The 20823-nt window shown below is 43.1% G+C and overlaps 1 protein-coding gene across 7 annotated transcripts in view; it reads right to left on the bottom strand.

Annotated features, from left to right (window-relative positions):
• CDCA7L (cell division cycle associated 7 like) overlaps window positions 1–20619 on the bottom strand; it is a 51688-nt gene extending 31069 nt beyond the window's left edge. For 2 of the 7 annotated variants that reach the window (XM_027102650.1, XM_027102653.1), the window contains exon 1: window positions 20118–20619. In XM_027102650.1, coding sequence (XP_026958451.1) covers window positions 20118–20447 — 330 coding nt within the window. In that variant the 5' untranslated portion in view covers window positions 20448–20619. The remainder of the gene's footprint in view (window positions 1–20117) is intronic. The other 5 variants (XM_027102649.1, XM_027102648.1, XM_027102654.1 and 2 more) reach the window with 4 other exon arrangements.
• Between the last annotated feature and the right edge of the window lie 204 nt (window positions 20620–20823).

Raw genomic sequence — 20823 nt, forward strand, 5'->3', positions numbered from 1 at the left:
CCAGGACCAGAATTCTGTTTAACATTTAAAGAAAAATTAACACAGACCCTTCTCAAACTCTTCAAAAAAAACTGAAGAAGAGAGAATACTTCTTAACTCATTCTATGAGGCTGGGATTACCCTCACAGCAAAGCCAGACAAATAACCTACAAGAGAAGTACAAAGCAATAGCCCTTATGATGCAAAAATCCTCAACAAAATACTAGCAAACCAAATTCAGCAGCACAGTAAAAGGACTATACAAGATGACCTAGTGGGATATACTTCTGGAATGCAGCATCATTCAACATATGAAAATTGATCAAAGTAATGCACTACATTAACCTGATGAAAGAAAAAAAAACTCAACTGATGCAGGAAAAGCATTTGACAAAATTCAAAACACTTTCATGGTTTTAAAAAAACTCAACAATCACCAACCCCACAACTAATATCATACTCAATGGTGAAAGACTGAAAGCTTTCCCCTAAGATCAGGAACAGGACAAGGACACCCAATTTCACCACTTCTATTCAACATAGCATTTGAAGTTCTAATCAGAGCAATTATACAACAAAAATAAAAGGCATCTGAATTGGAAAGAAGGCAGTAAAATTATCTACTGGCAGGTGACATGACCATCTATGTAGAAAATCCTAAAGAGTCCACAAAAACTGTTAGCACTAATTAACGAACTGAATACAAATCAGTAGCATTTCTATACACTAACAATGAACAATCCGAAAAGGAAATTAAGAAAACAATTCCATTTATAAGAGCATCAAAAAAAAAACCACCACCAACAAAAAACCCTTAGGAATTATCTTGGACCACAAGGCTAAAGATTTATACACTGAAAACTATACAACATCACTAAATGAAATTACTGATGACATAAATAAATGGAAAGACATCACGTGTTCATAGACTGGGAGACTTAATATTGTTTAGATGACAGTACTACCCAAAGCTATTTATATACCCAATGCAATCCTCATCAAAATCACAGTAACATTTGTTTGCAAAAATAAAACAGCCCTTCTTAAAATTCATGTGGAATCTCAAGGGGCCCTGAAAAATCAAAACAATCTTCAAAATGAAGAACCTCATTGGAGGACTCACACTTACTGATCTAAATATTTACTACAGGGCTTCCCTGGTGGCGCAGTGGTTGAGAGTCCGCCTGCCGATACAGGGGACACGGGTTCGTGCCCCGGTCTGGGAAGATCCCACATGCCATGGAGCGGCTGGGCCCGTGAGCCATGGCCGCTGAGCCTGCGCCTGTGTTCTGCAGCGGGAGAGGCCACAACAGTGAGAGGCCCACGTACCGCAAAAAAAAAAAAATTTACTACAAAGCTACACTACCCCAAACAGTATGGTCGTAGCATAAAGACAGATATTTATATCAGTGCAACAGAATAGAGAGCCCAGAAATAAACCCTTGAATAGATGGTGAAATGATTTTTGACTAGATGGTTAAATCATTTTTGACAAAGATGCCAAGACTGTTCAATGGGGAAAGGACAATCTTTTCAACAAATGATGCTGGAAAAACTGGATTCCATATGCAAAGAATGAAGCTGGATCCTCACCTTACACCATCTACAAAATACTCAGAATGCATCAAACACCTAAATGTAAGAGCTAAAACTATAAAATCTCTTTTATTTCTTGGAAGAAAACATAGAAGGGAAAATTTATGACACTGGATTTAGCAATGATTACTTGGACATGACACCAAAGGCAGAGACAACAATAGGAAAAAAATAAACTGGACTTCATCAAAATCAAAAACTTCTCTGCACCAAAGGACATTACCAAGAGAATGAAAAAGGCAACCTAGAGAATGGAGAAAATACTTGTAAATCATTTATATGAAAAAGGGTTAATATCCAGAATATGCAAAGAACTCATACAGCTCAACAACAGCAAAACAAACAATCCAATTTAAAAATGAACAAGGGACTTGAACAACAGTTCTCCAAATATATGCAGATGGCCAAAAAACAGCCGAAAAGATGCTCAACATCACTAATCTTTACGGAAATGTAAATCAAAACCACAATGAGATATCACTTCACACCCATAAGGATGGTCATTATCAAAAAAATAGAAAATAAGTGTTGGTGAGTACGTGGAGAAACTGGAACATGTGTGCACTGTTAGTAGGAATGTAAAACGGTGCAGCCACTGTGGTAAACAATATGATAGTTCCCAAAAGATTTAAACACAGAATTACCATACAATCCAACAATTCCACTTTTAGGTATACGCCCAGAAGTATGGAAAGCAGCGATTCAAACATATTTTATACCAATGTTTATAGCAGCATTGTTAATGATAGCCAACAGGCAGAAACAGCCCAGATGTCCATGGATGGATGAATGGATGAACAAAATGTGGTGTGTGTGTGTGTGTATATGTATACATTTATATATATATATATATATATATATATATACACACACACACATATATACACACACACACAATGGATTATTATTCAGCTTTCAAAAAGAATGAAATTCTGATATATCTTTGAATATAGATAAATCTTGAAAACATTATGCTAAGTGAAAAACATCAGACATGAAAGGACAAATATTGTATGACTCCAGTTATAAGAGGTACTTAGAACAGTCAAATTCATAGAGACAGAAAGTAGAATGGTGGTTACTAGAGGCTGGGGGGAAGGAGGAACCAAGTACATTGTTTAACGGGAATGGAGTTTCACTTCAGGATGACGAAAAAGCTCTGGATATGAATAGCAGTGATGGTTGTACAACAATGTGACTGTACTTAATGTCGCTGAATTATACACTTGCAAATGGTTAAGATAGTAAAATTTATGTTATGTACATTCTACCACAATAAGAAAAGCAGAAGAAAAAAAAATCAATGCTATTTTTAAAAGAGAAAATATAAGTGGGAAGAAATTTATAGACGTGTCTGTGTCTAGGGTTTAGAATAGTTATTCAGAAGGGTAGCCAAGGAACTGAAGTTTTGGCAGAGGTCCTGGTAGAGAAGTGAGCCAAACCACTTGGAAAGTCCTGGGTAATTTCCTTTTCCAGAAAAGTCAGCAGACAGGAAATGTGAAGCCAATGTTAAGATTTCTTTGTACTCTAAAAGACTGATTATCCAAGCAGACTAGTCTGCTCTATGTTTTTCAACAAGCTGCTGTTGACATTTTGGTGGCTTCTTCCTGTGGAACTCTCCTGCCCCGCCTGCCACAGGGCACTTAACATCCCTGAACTCTGAACCACTTAATAACAGGCATATTCCCCCCACCACACAACGACAAGCCAAAAGAAGCCCACATACTTCTATTACCACCGCGACCCCAGTTCACTCAGGTGACAACCAGAGAGAATACAAATTGAAATACGTGTGCCTTTGCGTGTCTGTCAGGACAGGGCAGGTTATAAAGCAGCAGCAAACAACTCCAAGTCTGGACGGTCTACAGCAAGAAAGGCTTCCTTCTTGTTCATATGACAGGTTTGTCCCGGGCCAGCCCGATGAACCACTCCACACTGTCCTCACACAGGACCCAGGGTGACAGAACTTCCACCACGGGGAATACAGGCAGAGGCAGCAGCAGAGGGAGGGAGACGGGGTAGATGGTGCACTGGCTTTAAAGAATTCCACCTGGACATGACACACAACCCTTCTGCTCAAATGTCATCAGCCAGAGCACATCAAGTAGCTTTGCCTGCCTCAGGAGCCAGGAAAGTGCACTCCTCCCATTTACCCAGAAGGAAAAGAATAAGAAGATTTGTACAGAGCTCTGCCAGCTTCCAAACTATTACTGGAAAGCATCCTGTGAAGTAGAAGACGCTATGTCAATGTTCATTATTCCAAGTGATTACAGAGTATAATTGTACCAACGTGTGCTGGGCACCATGCTAAGGGATCCGATGAGCAATGAGTCATAACGGTGGGGTGACACACTCTATAGTCAATTTCAATGTGGTGCGATAAATACAAACAGGGAGGTCAGCCCAGGAGGGCACCTGACCCAGACATTTGGGGATGGTCAGGAAGAATTCTAAGAGCCTCGAGGTCGGCCACGTCCACACAGCTGTGGGACAAAGTCAGCCTAGAGGACTTGCAGGAAATTCACAGGTGGAAGCAGGAGTCTGGAGAACCTCAAGGCAGAGGGAACATCATCTTTCAGGGGAGGCTAGTGTCCCTGTGCTCAATGCAGACAAGTACTGAACAGATCTTCACACTTTTGAGGGATGAGGGGGAAAACTCTTCATCCCACAGCCCAGCTCCGGAAGCCTTTGTAGAGGGATCCCCTTGACACACTTCTGCCCTGCTAGTGGAAAACACACCAAACAATCCCTGGGATGCTGGCCCGTGCAGGCTGCCAACACCACTTGGCTCCTGGCTTTGTGCCACAGTGAATGTACACACTCCTAAGAGTGTATCCTTTCTCAGCTCCTAATTACAGTCAGGGAAGAGGATCCACTTGCTACCATAAAGGTCACGAAGACAACTAGATGCTCTTTTCAGTGAGTTTTTGAAGCTGTCAGTGTGGGAAAAGAGAATGAGGTGTTCTTTTGTTTTTGTTTTTCTTTTTAAGTCAGGTAAGGAAAGCCTTCTGTAAGAGGCCATGGGCACGCGTGAGAAAGGCTGGATGAGACCCCATTGGCTTCAACTATTTTAATTTTTCAAAATCCCCCAATAAAAAATGCCTGGGACCAATTGTGAGAAAAAAAACAGAGAATTAAGAATAAACAATGATTTTCAACAGCACAGTACTGGCACAAAAACAGAAATATGGATCAGTGGAACAGAACAGAGAGCCCAGAAATAAACCCACACATCTATGGTCAATTAATCTTCAACAAAGGAGGAAAGAACATACAATGGAGAACACAGTCTCTTCAGCAATTGGTGCTGGGAAAGCTGGACAGCTACATGTAAATCAATGAAGTTAAAACACACCATCACACCATACACAAAAATAAACTCAAAATGGCGTAAAGACTTAAATATAAAACATGACAACATAAAACTCCTAGAAATGAAATTAGGCAAAACATTCTCTGCAAATCGTAGTAAAGTTTTCTTAACTCAGTCCCACAAAGTTATAGAAATAAAAGCAAAAATAAACAAATGGGGAGAGCTGAGGAGGAACCTTCAAGATGGCAGAGGAGTAAGACGTGGAGATCACCTTCCTCCCCACAAATACATCAGAAATACATCTACATGTGGAACAACTCCTACAGAACACCTACTGAACACTGGCAGAAACCTCAGACCTCCCAAAAGGCAAGAAACTCCCCACGTACCTGGGTAGGGCAAAAGAAAAAAGAAAAAACAAACAAAGAATAGGGACGGGACCTGCACCTCTGGGAGGGAGCTGTGAAGGAGGAAAAGTTTCCACACTCCAGAAGCTCCTTCGCGGCTGGAGACTGCGGGTGGCGGGGGGAGTTTCGGAGCCGCGGAGGAGAGCGCAGCAACAGGGGTGCGGAGGGCAAAGCAGAGAGATTCCCGCACAGAGGAATGGTGCCGAGCAGCACTCACCAGCCCGAGAGGCTTCTCTGCTCACCCGCCGGGGCGGGCGGGGGCTGGGAGCTGAGGCTCGGGCTTTGGAGGTCGGATCCCAGGGAGAGGACTGAGGTTGGCTGCGTGAACACAGCCTGAAGGGGGTTAGTGCACCACAGCTAGCCAGGAGGGAGTCCGGGAAAAGTCTAGACCTGCCTAAGAGGCAAGAGACCATTGTTTCAGGGTGTGCAAGGAGAAGGGGTTCAGAGCACCGCCTAAACGAGCTCCAGAGAGGGGCGCGAGCCACGGCTCTCAGCGCAGACCCCAGAGACGGGCATGAGATGCTAAGGCTGCTGCTGCAGCCACCAAGAAGCCTGTGTGTGAGCACAGGTCACTCTCCACACGTCCCCTCCCGGGAGCCTGTGCAGCCCGCCACTGCCAGGGTCCCGGGATCCAGGGACAACTTCCCCGGGAGAACACGGCGCACCTCAGGCTGGTGCAACGTCACGCCGGCCTCTGCCGCCACAGGCTCGCCCCGCATTCCATACCCCTCCCTCCCTCCCTCCCTCCGGCCTGAGTGAGCCAGAGCCCCCGAATCAGCTGCTCCTTTAACCCCGTCCTGTCTGGGCGGGGAACAGACGCCCTCAGGCGACCTACACGCAGAGGCTGGGCCAAATCCAAAGCTGAACCCCGGGAGCTGTGTGAACAAAGAAGAGAAAGGAAAATTCCTCCCAGCAGCCTCAGGAGCAGCGGATTAAATCTCCACAGTCAACTGGATGTACCCTGCATCTGTGGAATACATGAATAGACAACGAATCATCCCAAATTGAGGAGGTGGACCTTGGGAACAACCGTAGACTTTGGGTTTGCTTTCTGCATCTAGTTTGCTTCTGGTTTTATGTTTACCTTAGTTTAGTATTTAGAGCTTATTATCAATAGTAGATTTGTTTATTGACTTGGTTGCTGTCTTCCTTTTTATTTTTAATATACATATATATTTTTTCTTTTTCTCTTTTTGTGAGTGTGTATGTTTCTTTGTGTGATTCTGTCTGTATAGCTTTGCTTTTACCATCTGTCCTAGGATTCTATCTGTCCTTTTTTTTTTTAGTATAGTTTTTAGTACTTGTTATCATTGGTGGATTTGTTTTTAGGTTTGGTTGCTCTCTTCTTTCTTTTTCTTTATTACTCTTTTACTTCTTTATTTTTAATAATACTTTAAAAATTTTTATTTAAATAATTTGTTTATTTTATTTATTTTTTTCTCCCTTTCCTTCTGAGCCGTGTGGCTGACAGGGTCTTGGTGCTCCGGCCAGGTGTCAGGCCTGAGCCACTGAGGTGGGAGAGCTGAGTTCAGGACACTGGTCCACCAGAGACCTCCTGGCTCCACATAATATCAAATGGCAAAAGCTCTCCCAGAGATCTCCATCTCAATGCTAAGACCCAGCCCCACTGAACAACCAGCAAGCTACAGTGCTGGACACCCTATGCCAAACAACTACCAAGACAGGAACACAACCCTACACATTAGCAGAGAGACTGCCTAAAATCATAATAAGGTCACAGACACCCCAAAACACACCACCAGATGTGACCCTGCCCACCAGAGAGACAAGATCCAGCCTCATCCACCAGAAAACAGGCACCAGTCCCCCCCACCGGGAAGCCTACACAACCCAGTGAACCAAACTTAACCACTGGCAGCAGACACCAAAAACAACGGGAACTATGAACCTGCAGCCTGCGAAAAGCAGACGCCCAAACACAGTAAGTTAAGCAAAATGAGAAGACAGAAATATATAGCAGATGAAGGAACAAGGTAAAAACCCACCAGATCAAACAAATGAAGAGGAAACAGGCAGTCTACCTGAAAAAGAATTCAGAGTAATGATAGTAAATATGATCCAAAATCTTGGAAACAGAATGGAGAAAATACAAGAAACTTTTAACAAGGACCTAAAAGAACTAAAGAGCAAACACAAACAATGATGAACAACAGAATAAAAGAAATGAAAGTTTCTCTAGAAGGAATCAATAGCAGAATAACTGAGGAAGAAGAACGGATAAGTGACCTGAAAGATAAAATAGTGGAAATAACTACCACAAAGCAGAATAAAGGAAAAAGAATGAAAAGAATTGAGAACAGTCTCAGAGACCTCTGGGACAACATTGAACACACCAAAATTTGAATTATAGGAGGTCCCAGAAGAAGAAGAAAAAAAAAAGGGACTGAGAAAATATTAGAAGAGATTATAGTTGAAACTTCCCTAATATGGGAAAGGAAATAATCAATCAAGTCCAGGAAGCACAGAGAGGCCCATACAGGATAAATCCAAGGAGAAACACGCCAAGACACATATTAATCAAACTATCAAAAATTAAATACAAAGAAAAAATATTAAAAGCAGCAAGGAAAAAGCAGCAAATAACATAGAAGGGAATTCCCATAAGGTTAATAGCTGATCTTTCAGCAGAAACTCTGCAAGCCAGAAGGGAGTGGCAGGACATATTTAAAGTGATGAAAGGGAAAAATCTACAACCAAGATTACTCTACCCAGCAAGGACCTCAGTCCTCAGATTCGACGGAGAAATTAAAACCTTTACAGACAAGCAAAAGCTGAGAGAATTCAGCACCACCAAACCAGCGTTACAACAAACGCTAAAGGAACTTCTCTAGGCAGGAAACACAAGAGAAGAAAAAGACCTACAATAACAAACACAAAACAATTAAGAAAATGGTAATAGGAACATACATATCAATAACTGCCTTAAATGTAAATGGATTAAATGTTCCAACTAAACAACACAGACTGGCTGAATGGATACAACAAGACCCGTATATATGCTGTCTACAAGAGACCCACTTCAGACCTAGGGACACATACAGACTGAAAGTGAAGGGATGGAAAAAGATATTCCAGGCAAATGGAAATCAAAAGAAAGCTGGAGTAGCAATACTCATATCAGACAAAACAGACTTTAAAATAAAGACTATTACAAGAAACAAAGAAGGGCACTACACAATGATCAAGAGATCAATCAAAAAAGAAAATATAACAATTGTAAATATTTATGCACCCAACATAGGAGCACCTCAATACATAAGGCAAATGCTAACAGCCATAAAAGGGGAAATCGACAGTAACACATTCATAGTAGGGGACTTTAAGACCCCACTTTCACCAATAGACAGATCATCCAAAATGAAAATAAATAAGGAAACACAACCTTTAAATGGTCCATTAAACAAGATGGACTTAATTGATACTTACAGGACATTCCATCCAAAAACAGAATACACTTTCTTCTCAAGTGTTCATGGAACATTCTCCAGGATAGATCAGATCATCTTGGGTCACAAATCAAGTCTTGGTAAATTTACGAAAACTGAAATCGTATCAAGTGTCTTTTCTGACCACAATGCTATAAGACTAGGTACCAATTACAGGAAAAAAATCTGTAAAAAATACAAACACATGGCTACCAAATAACCAAGAAATCACCGAAGAAATCAAAGAGGAAATCAATAAATGCCTAAAACCGAATGACAATGAAAACACGACGACCCAAAACCTATGGGATGCAGCAAAAGCAGTTCTAAGAGGGAAGCTTATAGCAATACAATCCTACCTCAAGAAACATCTCAAATAAACAACCTAACCTTACACTTAAAGCAATCAGAGAAAGAAGAACAAAAAAACCCCGAAGTTATCAGAAGGAAAGAAATCATAAATATCAGATCAGAAATAAATGAAAAAGGAATGAAGGAAACGATAGCAAAGATCAAAAAAACTAAAAGCTGGTTCTTTGAGAAGATAAACAAAATTGATAAACCATTAGCCAGACTCATCAAGAAAAAAAGGGAGAAGACTGAAATCAACAGAATTAGAAATGAAAAAGGAGAAGTAACAACTGACACTGCAGAAATACAAAGGATCATGAGAGATTACTATAAGCAACTCTATGCCAATAAAATGTACAACCTGGAAGAAATGGACAGATTCTTATAAAAGCATAACCTTCCGAGACTGAAATAGGAAGCAATAGAAAATATGAACAGACCAACCACAAGCACTGAAATTGAGACTGTGATTAAAAATCTTCCAATAGACACAAGCCCAGGACCAGATGGCTTCACAGGCGAATTCTACCAAACATTTAGAGAAGAGCTAACACCTATCCTTCTCAATTGTCTTCCAAAATATAGCAGAGGGAGGAACACTCCCAAACTCATTCTGTGAGGCCACCATCACCCTGATACCAAAACCAGACAAAGAAGTTACAAAAAAAGAAAAATACAGGCCAATAACACTGATGAACACAGATGCAAAAATCCTCAACAAAATACTAGCAAACAGAATCCAACAGCACATTAAAAGGATCAACACCGTGATCAACAGGGGTTTATCCCAGGAATGCAAGAATTCCTCAATATACGCAAATCAATCAATGTGATAAACCATAATAACAAACTGAAAGAGAAAAACCAGATGATGATCTCAATAAATGCAGAAAAAGCTTTCGATATAATTCATCACCAATTTATGATAAAAACCCTCCAGAAGGTAGGCATAGAGGGAACTTACCTCAACAAAATAAAGGCCGTATATGACAAACCAACAGCCAACATCGTTCTCAATGGTGAAACACTGAAATCATTTCCACTAAGATCAGGAACAAGACAAGGTTGCCCACTCTCACCACTATTACTCAACACAGTTTTAGAAGTTTTAGCCATAGCGATCAGAGAGGAAAAAGAAATAAAAGGAATCCAAATCGGAAAAGAAGAAGTAAAACTGTCACTGTTTGCAGATGACATGATACTATACATAGACAATACTAAAGATGCTACCAGAAAACTACTGGAGCTAATCAATGAATTTGGTAAAGTAGCAGAATACAAAATTAACGCACAGAAATCTCTTGCATTCCTATACACTAATGATGAAAAATCTGAAAAAGAAATTAAAGAAACACTCCCATTTACCATTACAACAAAAAGAATAAAATACCTAGGAATAAACCTACATAAGGAGGCAGAAGACCTGTATGCAGAAAACCATAAAACACTGATGAAAGAAATTAAGGATACAAACAGATGGAGAGATATACCATGTTCTTTGATTAGAAGAGTCCATGTTGTGAAAATGACTATACTACAGAAAGCTAGCTACAGATTCGATGCAATCCCTATCAAACTACCAATGGCATTTTTCACAGAACTAGAAAAAATTTCACAATTTGTATGGAAACACAAAAAACCCCAAATAACCAAAACAATCTTGAGAAAGAAAAACAGAGCCGGAGAAATCACGCTCCCTGACTTTAGACTATACTACAATGCTACAGTAATCAAGATAGTATGGTGCTGGCACAAAACCAGAAATATAGATCAGTGGAACAGGAGAGAAAGCCCAGAGGTAAACCTATGCTCACATGGTCACCTTATCTTTGATAAAGGAGGCAAGAATATACAATGGAGAAAAGACAGCCTCTTCAATAAGTGGTGCTGGGAAAACTGGAAAGCTACATGTAAAAGAATGAAATTAGAACACTCCCTAACACCATACACAAAAATAAATTCAAAACGGATTAAAGACCTAAATGTAAGGTCAGACACTATAAAACTCTTAGAGGAAAACACAGGCAGAACACTCCATGACATAAATAACAGCAAGATCCTTTTGGACCCACCTCCTAGAGAAATGGAAATAAAAATAAAAACAAACAAATGGGACCTAATGAAACTTAAAAGCTTTTGCATAGCAAAGGAAACCATAAACAAGACAAAAAGACAACCCTCAGAATGGGAGGGTTGCAAACAAAGGACTAATCTCCAAAATTTACAAGCAGCTTATGCAGCTCAATATGAAAAAAACAACCTAATCCAAAAATGGGCAGAAGACCTCAACAGACATTTCTCCAAAGAAGATATACAGATTGCCAACAAACACATGAAAGGATGCTCAACATCACTGATCATTAGAGAAATGCAAATCAAAACTACAATGAGGTATCACCTGACACCGGTCAGAATGGCCATCATCAAAAAATCTACAAACAATAAATGCTGGAGAGGGTGTGGAAAAAAGGGAACCCTGTTGCACTGCTGGTGGGAATGTAAACTGATACAGCCACTATGGAGAACAGTATGGAGGTTCCTTAAAAAACTACAAATAGAACTACCATACGACCCAGTAATCCCACTACTGGGCATATACCCTGAGAAAACCATAATTCAAAAAGAGTCATGTACCACAATGTTCATTGCAGCTCTATTTACAATAGCCAGGACATGGAAGCAACCTAAATATCCACTGACAGATGCATGGATAAAGAAGATGTGGCACATATATACAATGGAATATTACTCAGCCATAAAAAGAAACGAAATTGAGTTATTTGTAGTGAGGTGGATGGACCTAGAATCTGTCATACAGAGTGAAGTAAGTCAGAAAGAGAAAAACAAATACAGTATGTTAACACATATATATGGAATCTTAAAAAAAAAAAAGTGGTTCTGAAGAAACTAGGGGCAGAACAGGAATAAAGACGCAGGCATGGAGAATGGACTTGAGGACACGGGGAGGGGAAAGGGTAAGCTGGGACAAAGTGAGAGAGTGGCATGGACATATGTACACTACCAAACGTAAAATAGATAGCTAGCGGGAAGCAGCCACATAACACAGGGAGATCAGCTTGGCGCTTCGTGACCACCTACAGGGGTGGGATAGGGAGGGTGGTAGGAAGATGCAAGAGGGAGGAGATATGGGGATATATGTATATGTACAGCTGATTCACTAGTTTTAAAGCAGAAACTAACACACCATTGTAAACAATTATACTCCAATAAAGACGTTAAAAAAATTAAACAAATGAAAAAACAAATGAAAAAAAATTAAACAAACGGGACCTAAATAATCTTATAAGCTTTTGCACAGCAAAAGAAACCATGAAGAAAACGATAAGACAGACTACACAATGGGAGAAAATATTTGCAAATGATGTGACCGACAAGGGTCTAATTTCCAAAATATAATAACAGATCATATAGCTCAATATCAAAAAAACAAACAACCCAATCAAAACATGGGCAGAAGACCTAAATAGACATTTCACCAACAAAGACATGCAGATGGCCAACAGGCACATGAAAACATGCTCAGCATCGGTAACTGTTAGAGAAATGCAAATCAAAACTACAGTGAGGTTGTCACCTCACACTGGTCAGAATGCCCATCTTTAAAAAGTCTGCAAATAACTAATGCTGGAGAGGGTGTGGAGAAAAGGGAACCCTCCTACACTGTCGGTAGGCCGGAATGTAAACTGGTGCAGCCACTATGGAGAACAGTATGGAAGTTCCTCAGAAAACTAAGAATAGAATTACCATATGATCCAGCAATCCCACTCCTGGGCATATATCTGGACAAAACTATAATTCAAAAAGATACACGCATCTCTATGTTCATAGCAGCACTATTCACAATAACCAAAACATAGAAACACCCTAAGCGTCCATCAACAGATGAACAGATAAAGTATGGTACATATATACAATGGAATATTACTCAACCATAAAAAAGAATGAAATAATGCCATTTGCAGCAACATGGATGGACCTAGAGATTATCATACTAAGTGAAGTAAGTTAGAAAAACACAAATACCATGATATCATTTTTATGTGGAATTTAAAATATGACATAAACTTATTTACAAAACAGAAACAGACTCACAGACATAGAAAACAAACTTATGGTTACCAAAGGGGAAAAGGGGTGGTGGGGGAAGGATAAATTAAGAGTTTGGGATTGGCAAATATTATATGAAAATATATATAATAAAATGTATATAAAACAGATAAACAACAAGGTCCTACTGTTCATCACAGGGAACTATATTCAATATCCTATAATAAACCATAGTGGAAAAAGATATGAAAAAGAATATATATACGTATAACTGAATCACTTTTGCTGTACCTCAGAAACTAACACAACACTTTAAAACAACTATACTTCAATAAAAAATTAAAATTAAAAAAAAGATGACAGTTAAATGTACTTTTATTTTTCTTAACTTTCCATTTTACACCAATGCTAATGGAGAACAAAATAAAGGGCACGAGCCATTTTGCATTAAAAAATATTCTTAGGGAATTCAGTATCCGTGAAATTCCCACCCCCCCACCCCCCCGTCTTAAACACCCTCAGACTCACGGAGCTTTAAGGGAAAAGATAGTGTGGGGTGGGGGACAGGGCAAGGGGATATCTTTCCTGTTTCAGTGTTTATTAAAGGTTTGTTTGCTAAATTCTATACTTGGCAGTTCCATTCCTTAAGCTGGGGAGCTCAGTGACAGCCTGAGGGCTCTCAGAACCACAGGTGGGACAGGTGATGAGACTTTTTTCCCCACGAGAATAGTTTAAAATAGCACTTTTGTATTAAAACAAATAAAAATGTATCACGGAATAGGCATGATTTTAAAGACAAAACTGGAGATTAATGAGAAAATCTCCTGCACAGGCAGGGTGGGACTGCACACCTCCAGGCCTCTGGAACAGGTACGAACTGGCCTCCACCATTAGTTAGTCCAAGTGAAAATTGCCAGAAGCCCTGCTCCAGCTTGTCGTAACTCATGCCTGCACTCACTATACATTGACAACCCTAAACCATCTTTCTTAAAAAATTCAACAAACATTTAACAGCTATGATACGCCAGGCCCTTCACACACAGGGATAATTATCACTTTGGCCTGCCACGTGATTTCAGGTGATCAACCATTAAATTACCCTGGGGTAAATCCTGGGCCCTCCTAACAGAGGAGGAGTTCTACCAGCAGGCAGCTGAGGGAGGGCCAGGCCTTGTGCCAGAAGACTCAAAGGCCAGAGCTCACTCACAAATGCGAGGCACTCACCAGGTCCATGGGATCCTCCAGCAGTAGAGCTTAAATATGGGGGGCTGCCCACACAGCAGTGCTGCTGCTATGGAGGGTTTGGGGGAACGGGAGAGGGGGTTTGTGGGGAGGGACCCCTGGACCACGTCCAGCCCTGAGGATATGGGTTCCACTGGCAGGATACGAGACACCTGGGAAGGTGTCACCACACACCTGGTAGCCTGGGCTCTCCAGAAGCACAGTCCTCAGACCTCGTACTTCCTACTTTAGTATTCGATACGCTACTCTGTTAACGTTTTAAGTGCAACATGCAACCAGAACATGCCTAGATCGTAAGTGCAGAGCTTGGTGAAGTTTTACAAACTGCACCTACCCATTATAACCAGCACTCACATCAAGAAATAGTTTCTTTTTTTTAGCTCTCAGTAACCACTTTATAATGAGTGAACCTACTGTCTGACCTTTGAATATCCGAACTTCAATGAACACACATTTTCGGGAATGCCATCTAGAAGATGATTTATAGTTAAAATAAGCAAGACCAAAGAAAGCTTAACTTAGAGGCTCTAAGTTCAGGACGAAAACAGTCATTATTTCAGGTTAGTTATCATGAGTCCTGATTCTAACCCGGGCAAAAAGTGCCTTCTCTCAGCTAATACAGCAAAACAAATGGGGAAATGCCTTAGGAAAAAAATACGTGAGAGGTTCCCATCTATTGAAAATCACGCACATTCTACCAGATAGTAAGTACATGACAGGGAAACAGCAATTAAAAACAGCATTGACTTCAACACAGGGCATACGGTATGTACCACCCCAAGACATTCATTGCAAAGTTTCTTAAATTTATTTGTTAATAATTTAAAACTTTTCAACATAAAGTACACACCTGAATGAAACATTACACAGTCATTGAAAATGAAAACCATAAAGACTCCAAGCTACTCAGAAAAATAGTACTGACAGTGCTAAAGAAAGCAGAATTCAAACAGCAATCATACCATAAGAGTTAACCAAAAATGGTGACTTGGACACAGGCAAACACTGAATGGAAAATGTCTAGAAAATGATGCCCAGGGAGTAGAGACGTAGAATAGTTCAATTTTTGTTTCCTTTTCAGCTTCTATGAACAGCGTATTACCTGCACAATACAAAATTCATCTAAAAGTCATTCCTATGTAAAAACTGTGTGGATCTTATTCATATTCCCAAGCTGACTTTTACAAACAGCATCCAAAGAATCCTACTCAAAGCATAACTTGTCCAGTTCCTTAAAAAGAACCAGACCAGCTGCTGCTAACGCCCCAGCCCTTCTCTTTAAAAGGAGGGGTAAAGGTATCGTAAGAAAACCCCAAAGCGCTGACATCCCCTTCTATTTAAATAGTACGTTAAACTTGGTGTGTCCTTGCTTATCTCAATGGCAACGTAAGTTGAGGAAGGATTTCTAGCCTCACAACATTTCAGCGAAAGTTGTGTGACCTGCCAAGACCTGGTGATTCTAGCAGCAAGAGTCAAGCCCCGGCTCTGGAGACAGAATTCTGGCTCAGCTCCTTCCTTGCCAGGCTGCCCTGAGCAAATCACTCTATTAGGCTTATCTTTAAAATGCAGATAATACAACCTACTTCAGAGAACTACAGTGAGGATTAAATCTGTTAATATTAAGTACCTAGCACAGCACGACTTTTAAAAGGAATTGATCGTTTCCCTTCCTTGGAGGATGCGGGGCGGGTTGGGGGGCTGGGGAAGGATGACTCTTAAGGTCTTCTCCCATCCCCAAAACCCAAGGCCGCCTATGTCCCTACAGCTCAGGGCAGGAGCCAGCTGAGCTCTGGCAAAGGCAGAAGAGGCAAGGAGTTCCAGGGTGACCTCTGATGGCAGGGGGCTGGGGAACGAACAGCGTTTTCTGTCTTTGTTTCTTCCACCGTAACTGACATAATATCTAGCACACAGTAGGTGCTGAAAGGACATCTGACAAATGGACTAACCCAGTCAGGGGGCCTTCTGGCATAAGCTGATGATCATGAAGAAAAACAGGCAGGAAGCCATCAACTACTTGAACTAAAATTCTGGTCCCTTTCACTGTGAGACTCCACAACCTATTTTTGCACTATACACAGGGTGCTGGCATTTACCACTATGGAAGGAAACTATCGTGCACGTTAACTTCAGCCATATGCCTACTGTGCCTCTGAATGGTCCTGTTTAAAAACAGTCACAAACCACTGCTTTTCAAAAGGAAAAGGAAATGGTCCCCAAAATATTTTCTTACCTCAATCCCTCCCCAAGTAGCCTGCATCAATTCCACTTTGATGCATAAAGCTATGTCCTTTACAAAACAAAACTGTATCTTGGACGTAAAAAGTCTAAACTATAGCTCGAAGAGAGTAACAGAGAACTCTCAAGGGCGATGTAAAACTAGGACGCCTAGACTACTCTATTCGAATGGCTTTATTGAACTTTTTTGTTAACTTACTGTTCCTAAACTGTTTTAAGTCACATAAGTATCTTACGGTTTTCTGTCCTGTGTACCTGACCAGATCGGAATTGCTGTGCTATCTGAGGTTTCTCCTGATCACTGAGAATTCAGCTCTTTTATGGATGGGAGGTCAGCAGTACATCAAAACGACGAATGTGCTGGCCTTCTAAGAAGTCACAAACGACCCCGCTCTGTGACCAGTTTCTGGGGCTCTGGGCACACATTTTTTTTTTTTTTTTTTTTGCAGTACGCGGGCCTCTCACACGCAGGCTCAGCGGCCATGGCTCACGGGCCCAGCCGCTCCGTGGCATGTGGGATCTTCCCGGACCGGGGCACGAACCCGTGTCCCCTGCCATTGGCAGGCGGACTCTCAACCACTGCGCCACCAGGGAAGCCCTGGGCACACATTTTAAGCCACAGGATCAGATGGGTACACTTTGTGTCTGTGAGGTAACTATCAGAAAAATGCCTTTTCTCCTCCAAACAGCATGTTCCATGCATATTCACGAGAACATTTAGCATCATTTCCTTCTCTAAGGGTCCAACCTGCACCCTAGCAGTAGAAGACAGTAAAAGGACTACACTGACATTCAGGACCTCCCAGCCTCTCTGCTAGGAAGCTGAGGCAGTCCCATCCTCCAGCTCCTGCAAGCTTCGCTGCTGAGCGCTCTCAGTAAGGGACCATCCCCTCATCTTTACTGGCCATTATTCCTATCATTCAATACAAAAGCACAAAGACACAGTGGTCAGCCCAACAAGGACTAGAGCCCAGGGGAGGTGTGATCACTGTCAGAGGACATCAAATCCGACACACTGTTGAGGCTGCAGAAAAGCAGAGGCTAGCAAGGAGTTCAGAGTTGAAACGAATTTCTTGTTTCCTCCCTGCCTAGTTCCCTTTACTCATAACATCGGGCCTAAGAGGCTTTACTAAACCCCTTCCAGCTCTATACCTTACAAGGGATGGAAATTATATCTGCTGTAGGCGTTAGATTAAAACCCACTGCACACTGGGCTGAGCCTTCCTTCAGTGTGCACTCACGCCGCTTCAGGCCGTTCATCACACTGCTTTATGCATAAGGCTGAGGTACAGAGAAGAACCACACGAACTCAACATCCTGCTGGGCCTGATGTGTTCATTAAGTGCTCTTATCCGCAGTCACCTGCCCACCCCGTAAAACCACTCTCCACTCATTTAAATTAAGGAGGCTATAATACGCCCACACTTAAATTATGATGAACAGGAACATTTCCACTAGAAAAATCCTCACACATCTTAATTTGCCCTGTCAATTAGGAGGTATTTTGACGGGGGGGGGGGGGGGGGGGGGGGGGGGGGGGGGGGGGGGGGGGGGGGGAGAGAAAAAACAAACCTGATCATCTTACAAAAGTAATTTGCCCTAATGGATGCATAATGGGTCAGATATAATTTGTGGCTTACTGCCACATGGTAAATAGTTTACTTAACATTTTAGAGCTACCAAAAGTTAGCCTCATTATTTGACAATAAAATGTTCATCTCCAACTAAACATTCTGGGACATTTTAAATTTCTTTCTTTCTTTTTTTTTTTTTTTTTGCGGTACGTGGGCCTCTCACTGTTGTGGTCTCTCCCGTTGCAGAGCACAGGCTCCGGACGCGCAGGCTCAGCGGCCACGGCTCACGGGCCCAGCCGCTCCGCGGCATGTGGGATCTTCCCGGACCAGGGCACGAACCCGTGTCCCCTGCATCGGCAGGCGGACTCTCAACCACTGCGCCACCAGGGAAGCCCCATTTTAAATTTCTTAAGCAGGAACTGTGTATGTAAGTAGTGGGTGACGCAGCACCACCAGAACAACATGTTTCAGGAATGATACATCATCAAGATACATTTACTGATGAAATTCACAAGCTCCTTCCAGAAGGGTTCAAATCCTGGAGAAACCCAAACCTCCTAAAAGCCTAGGATACTAATTATATGGTAAGTGTCAGGGGCAAAAACAAAAACAATAACTAAGCCTGTCCCATCCCTTCTTGAGTTTGTTTTCCTTGCTTTTAATACCTCACTTAATTGGAGAAATTCAAAAAATACTCTTTCTCTTAAACATCCACAATAGATTTTTCTCAAGTGTCCACTTTCAGGAAGCCTTTCAGAAATCACCAAATGGCCAAAGCGACCATTAGTGGCTTGGTCTCTAATGTGCCGCCAGACCCAGGCAGGTGACAGCGTCACGGGCTCAGGCACCACCGGCCACCCCGGCAGCTGGGCCCCGGTCGCTCCGCGTCTCCCAAATCCTGCGGATGCCCAACACCCAGGTGGAGAAAGGAGATAAACACCAGCCAAAGGTAAGGTGGAAGCAGTGAGTCAGAAGCGCTCACAAAAGCAAGAAAAAACCCAACCCTCATACAAAGCATCTCTCGGGCTCCTACAAGCTGCTTCCTTTCTAAAAGGTTTATTTTTAGTTCGTTTGAAAAAGTTTTTATTGCTTACCTCCGCATAAATTATGTATATTCATTACTAGAAAGTAGAGAAAAGCGCTTTTAAAAAGTAAAAAAGAAAACTGAAGCTAAGTCCACGTCCCACCACCCATTGTAATTTGGGGGAGCTTGTTAATGAGATTTTTAAGACCTAGTTAAAACCATAATGGGTACCTGCGGTGGTGCTGTATACACGGTTTGGGAGCTTGGGGCTTTTTGTTTTTTAACCTGGTCTAATAACGCTGCCAGTTCCCCCAAACGGTTACAAGTTCCTTAAAAACATTTCCAAAAGTTCTAGAACAAATACAAAAGCAACGCTTTTTAAACCCCATTATCCAAGTTGAATTGGCCCGATTCTCGACTATGCTTTTTTAGAAAATCACACTTAAACTCATCTCCATGCCAATGCCGGAGAAAGTGGGGGGCGCGCACCGAAAAAGCTTCCCCCTCCCCCAGTCCCACGAGCACCGCAAACGCAGTCGCTGCGCCGCTACGGCCTCTCCGCCTGCACTGCCCTAGAGTTCATCCGCTCCCGGGGCTCGCGGCCGCAGCGACCCAGCGGACTACCCCGAGGCCCCACCCGGGCCAGCGGCGAGCGCCCGCGTGCGGCGGCACCCGGCCTCTCCGCTCCAGGTGGCACAACCGTAAACACCGCACACACCTGCGGGGCGTGCCCGCTCCGGCGTCGGCGGGACTGGGCGCGCCCGATCCACAACGCGGCAGCCGAGGGCCACGTTTCCAGCCCAAGGCGGGGCGCAGGGCCAAGCGCAAAGGGAAGGCAGGCCGAGGGTGCGTCCGGGCTGCGGCGGGCGGCCAGATCCTCACCTGCGAGCCAGTCGCCAACTCCATTCTTCCCCGCTGGGCTCCGGCCTCCTCCCAGCACGCGGCCACGGGAGCCTCGCTCGCCACGGGGCCGCGCACGGAGGTCGCCCGCGGCCGCGCAGCGCGCTCGCTCCGCCCGGAGCTCCGGCGGGCCGGGGGAGGGGCGCACTCGGCGCCCGGGACAGGGGGAGCGCACCGCGCCGCCCACTCGGCGCCGCGGCGCCAGCCCTCGAGGCTCCCCTTACAGGACCCAAACTTCGCGACCGGTGAACTTCGCTTTGCAGGCGGCGCAAGAGGGGCTGCAGCTGGGAGCCGCCCGGGGTGGCTGCCCATCTGGGGGCGCCGGGCTCCCCCCTGCAGTGGAGGGAGGGAGTGGAGCCGTCCGGCCCGGTTTTGCGCGGGAGAAATGAGAGGGGGCAGTCCCGGCGCAGCCTCCTGCTGGCACGCCCGGCTGCGGCGCCCGCCGAATCTTTGCAGGGTTTGTTCCAGGTAGTACCCTGGAGCGCAGAGCCTCTGCGGCAATCGGTGTCTCTGATCCGGGAAAGCGTTTTAGGGCTGCCTCAGAACTTGTTCTGTAGTTGTAAAGGGGCGGGGTTCTGACGCCTCTCAAAACATTCGCTTCGGGGTACGCTTTGCAAAACTGGCAACCAAGGCCCACCCCCGGAACTTTAAACGGTCTGCTCTATACCATTGCACACGTGGGTCTTCC

The sequence above is a fragment of the Aethalodelphis obliquidens genome, unplaced genomic scaffold (assembly GCF_003676395.1).
Source record: "Aethalodelphis obliquidens isolate GAN/ISIS:26980383/991018 unplaced genomic scaffold, ASM367639v1 scaffold5, whole genome shotgun sequence".
Taxonomy (NCBI): Eukaryota; Metazoa; Chordata; class Mammalia; order Artiodactyla; family Delphinidae; genus Aethalodelphis; species Aethalodelphis obliquidens.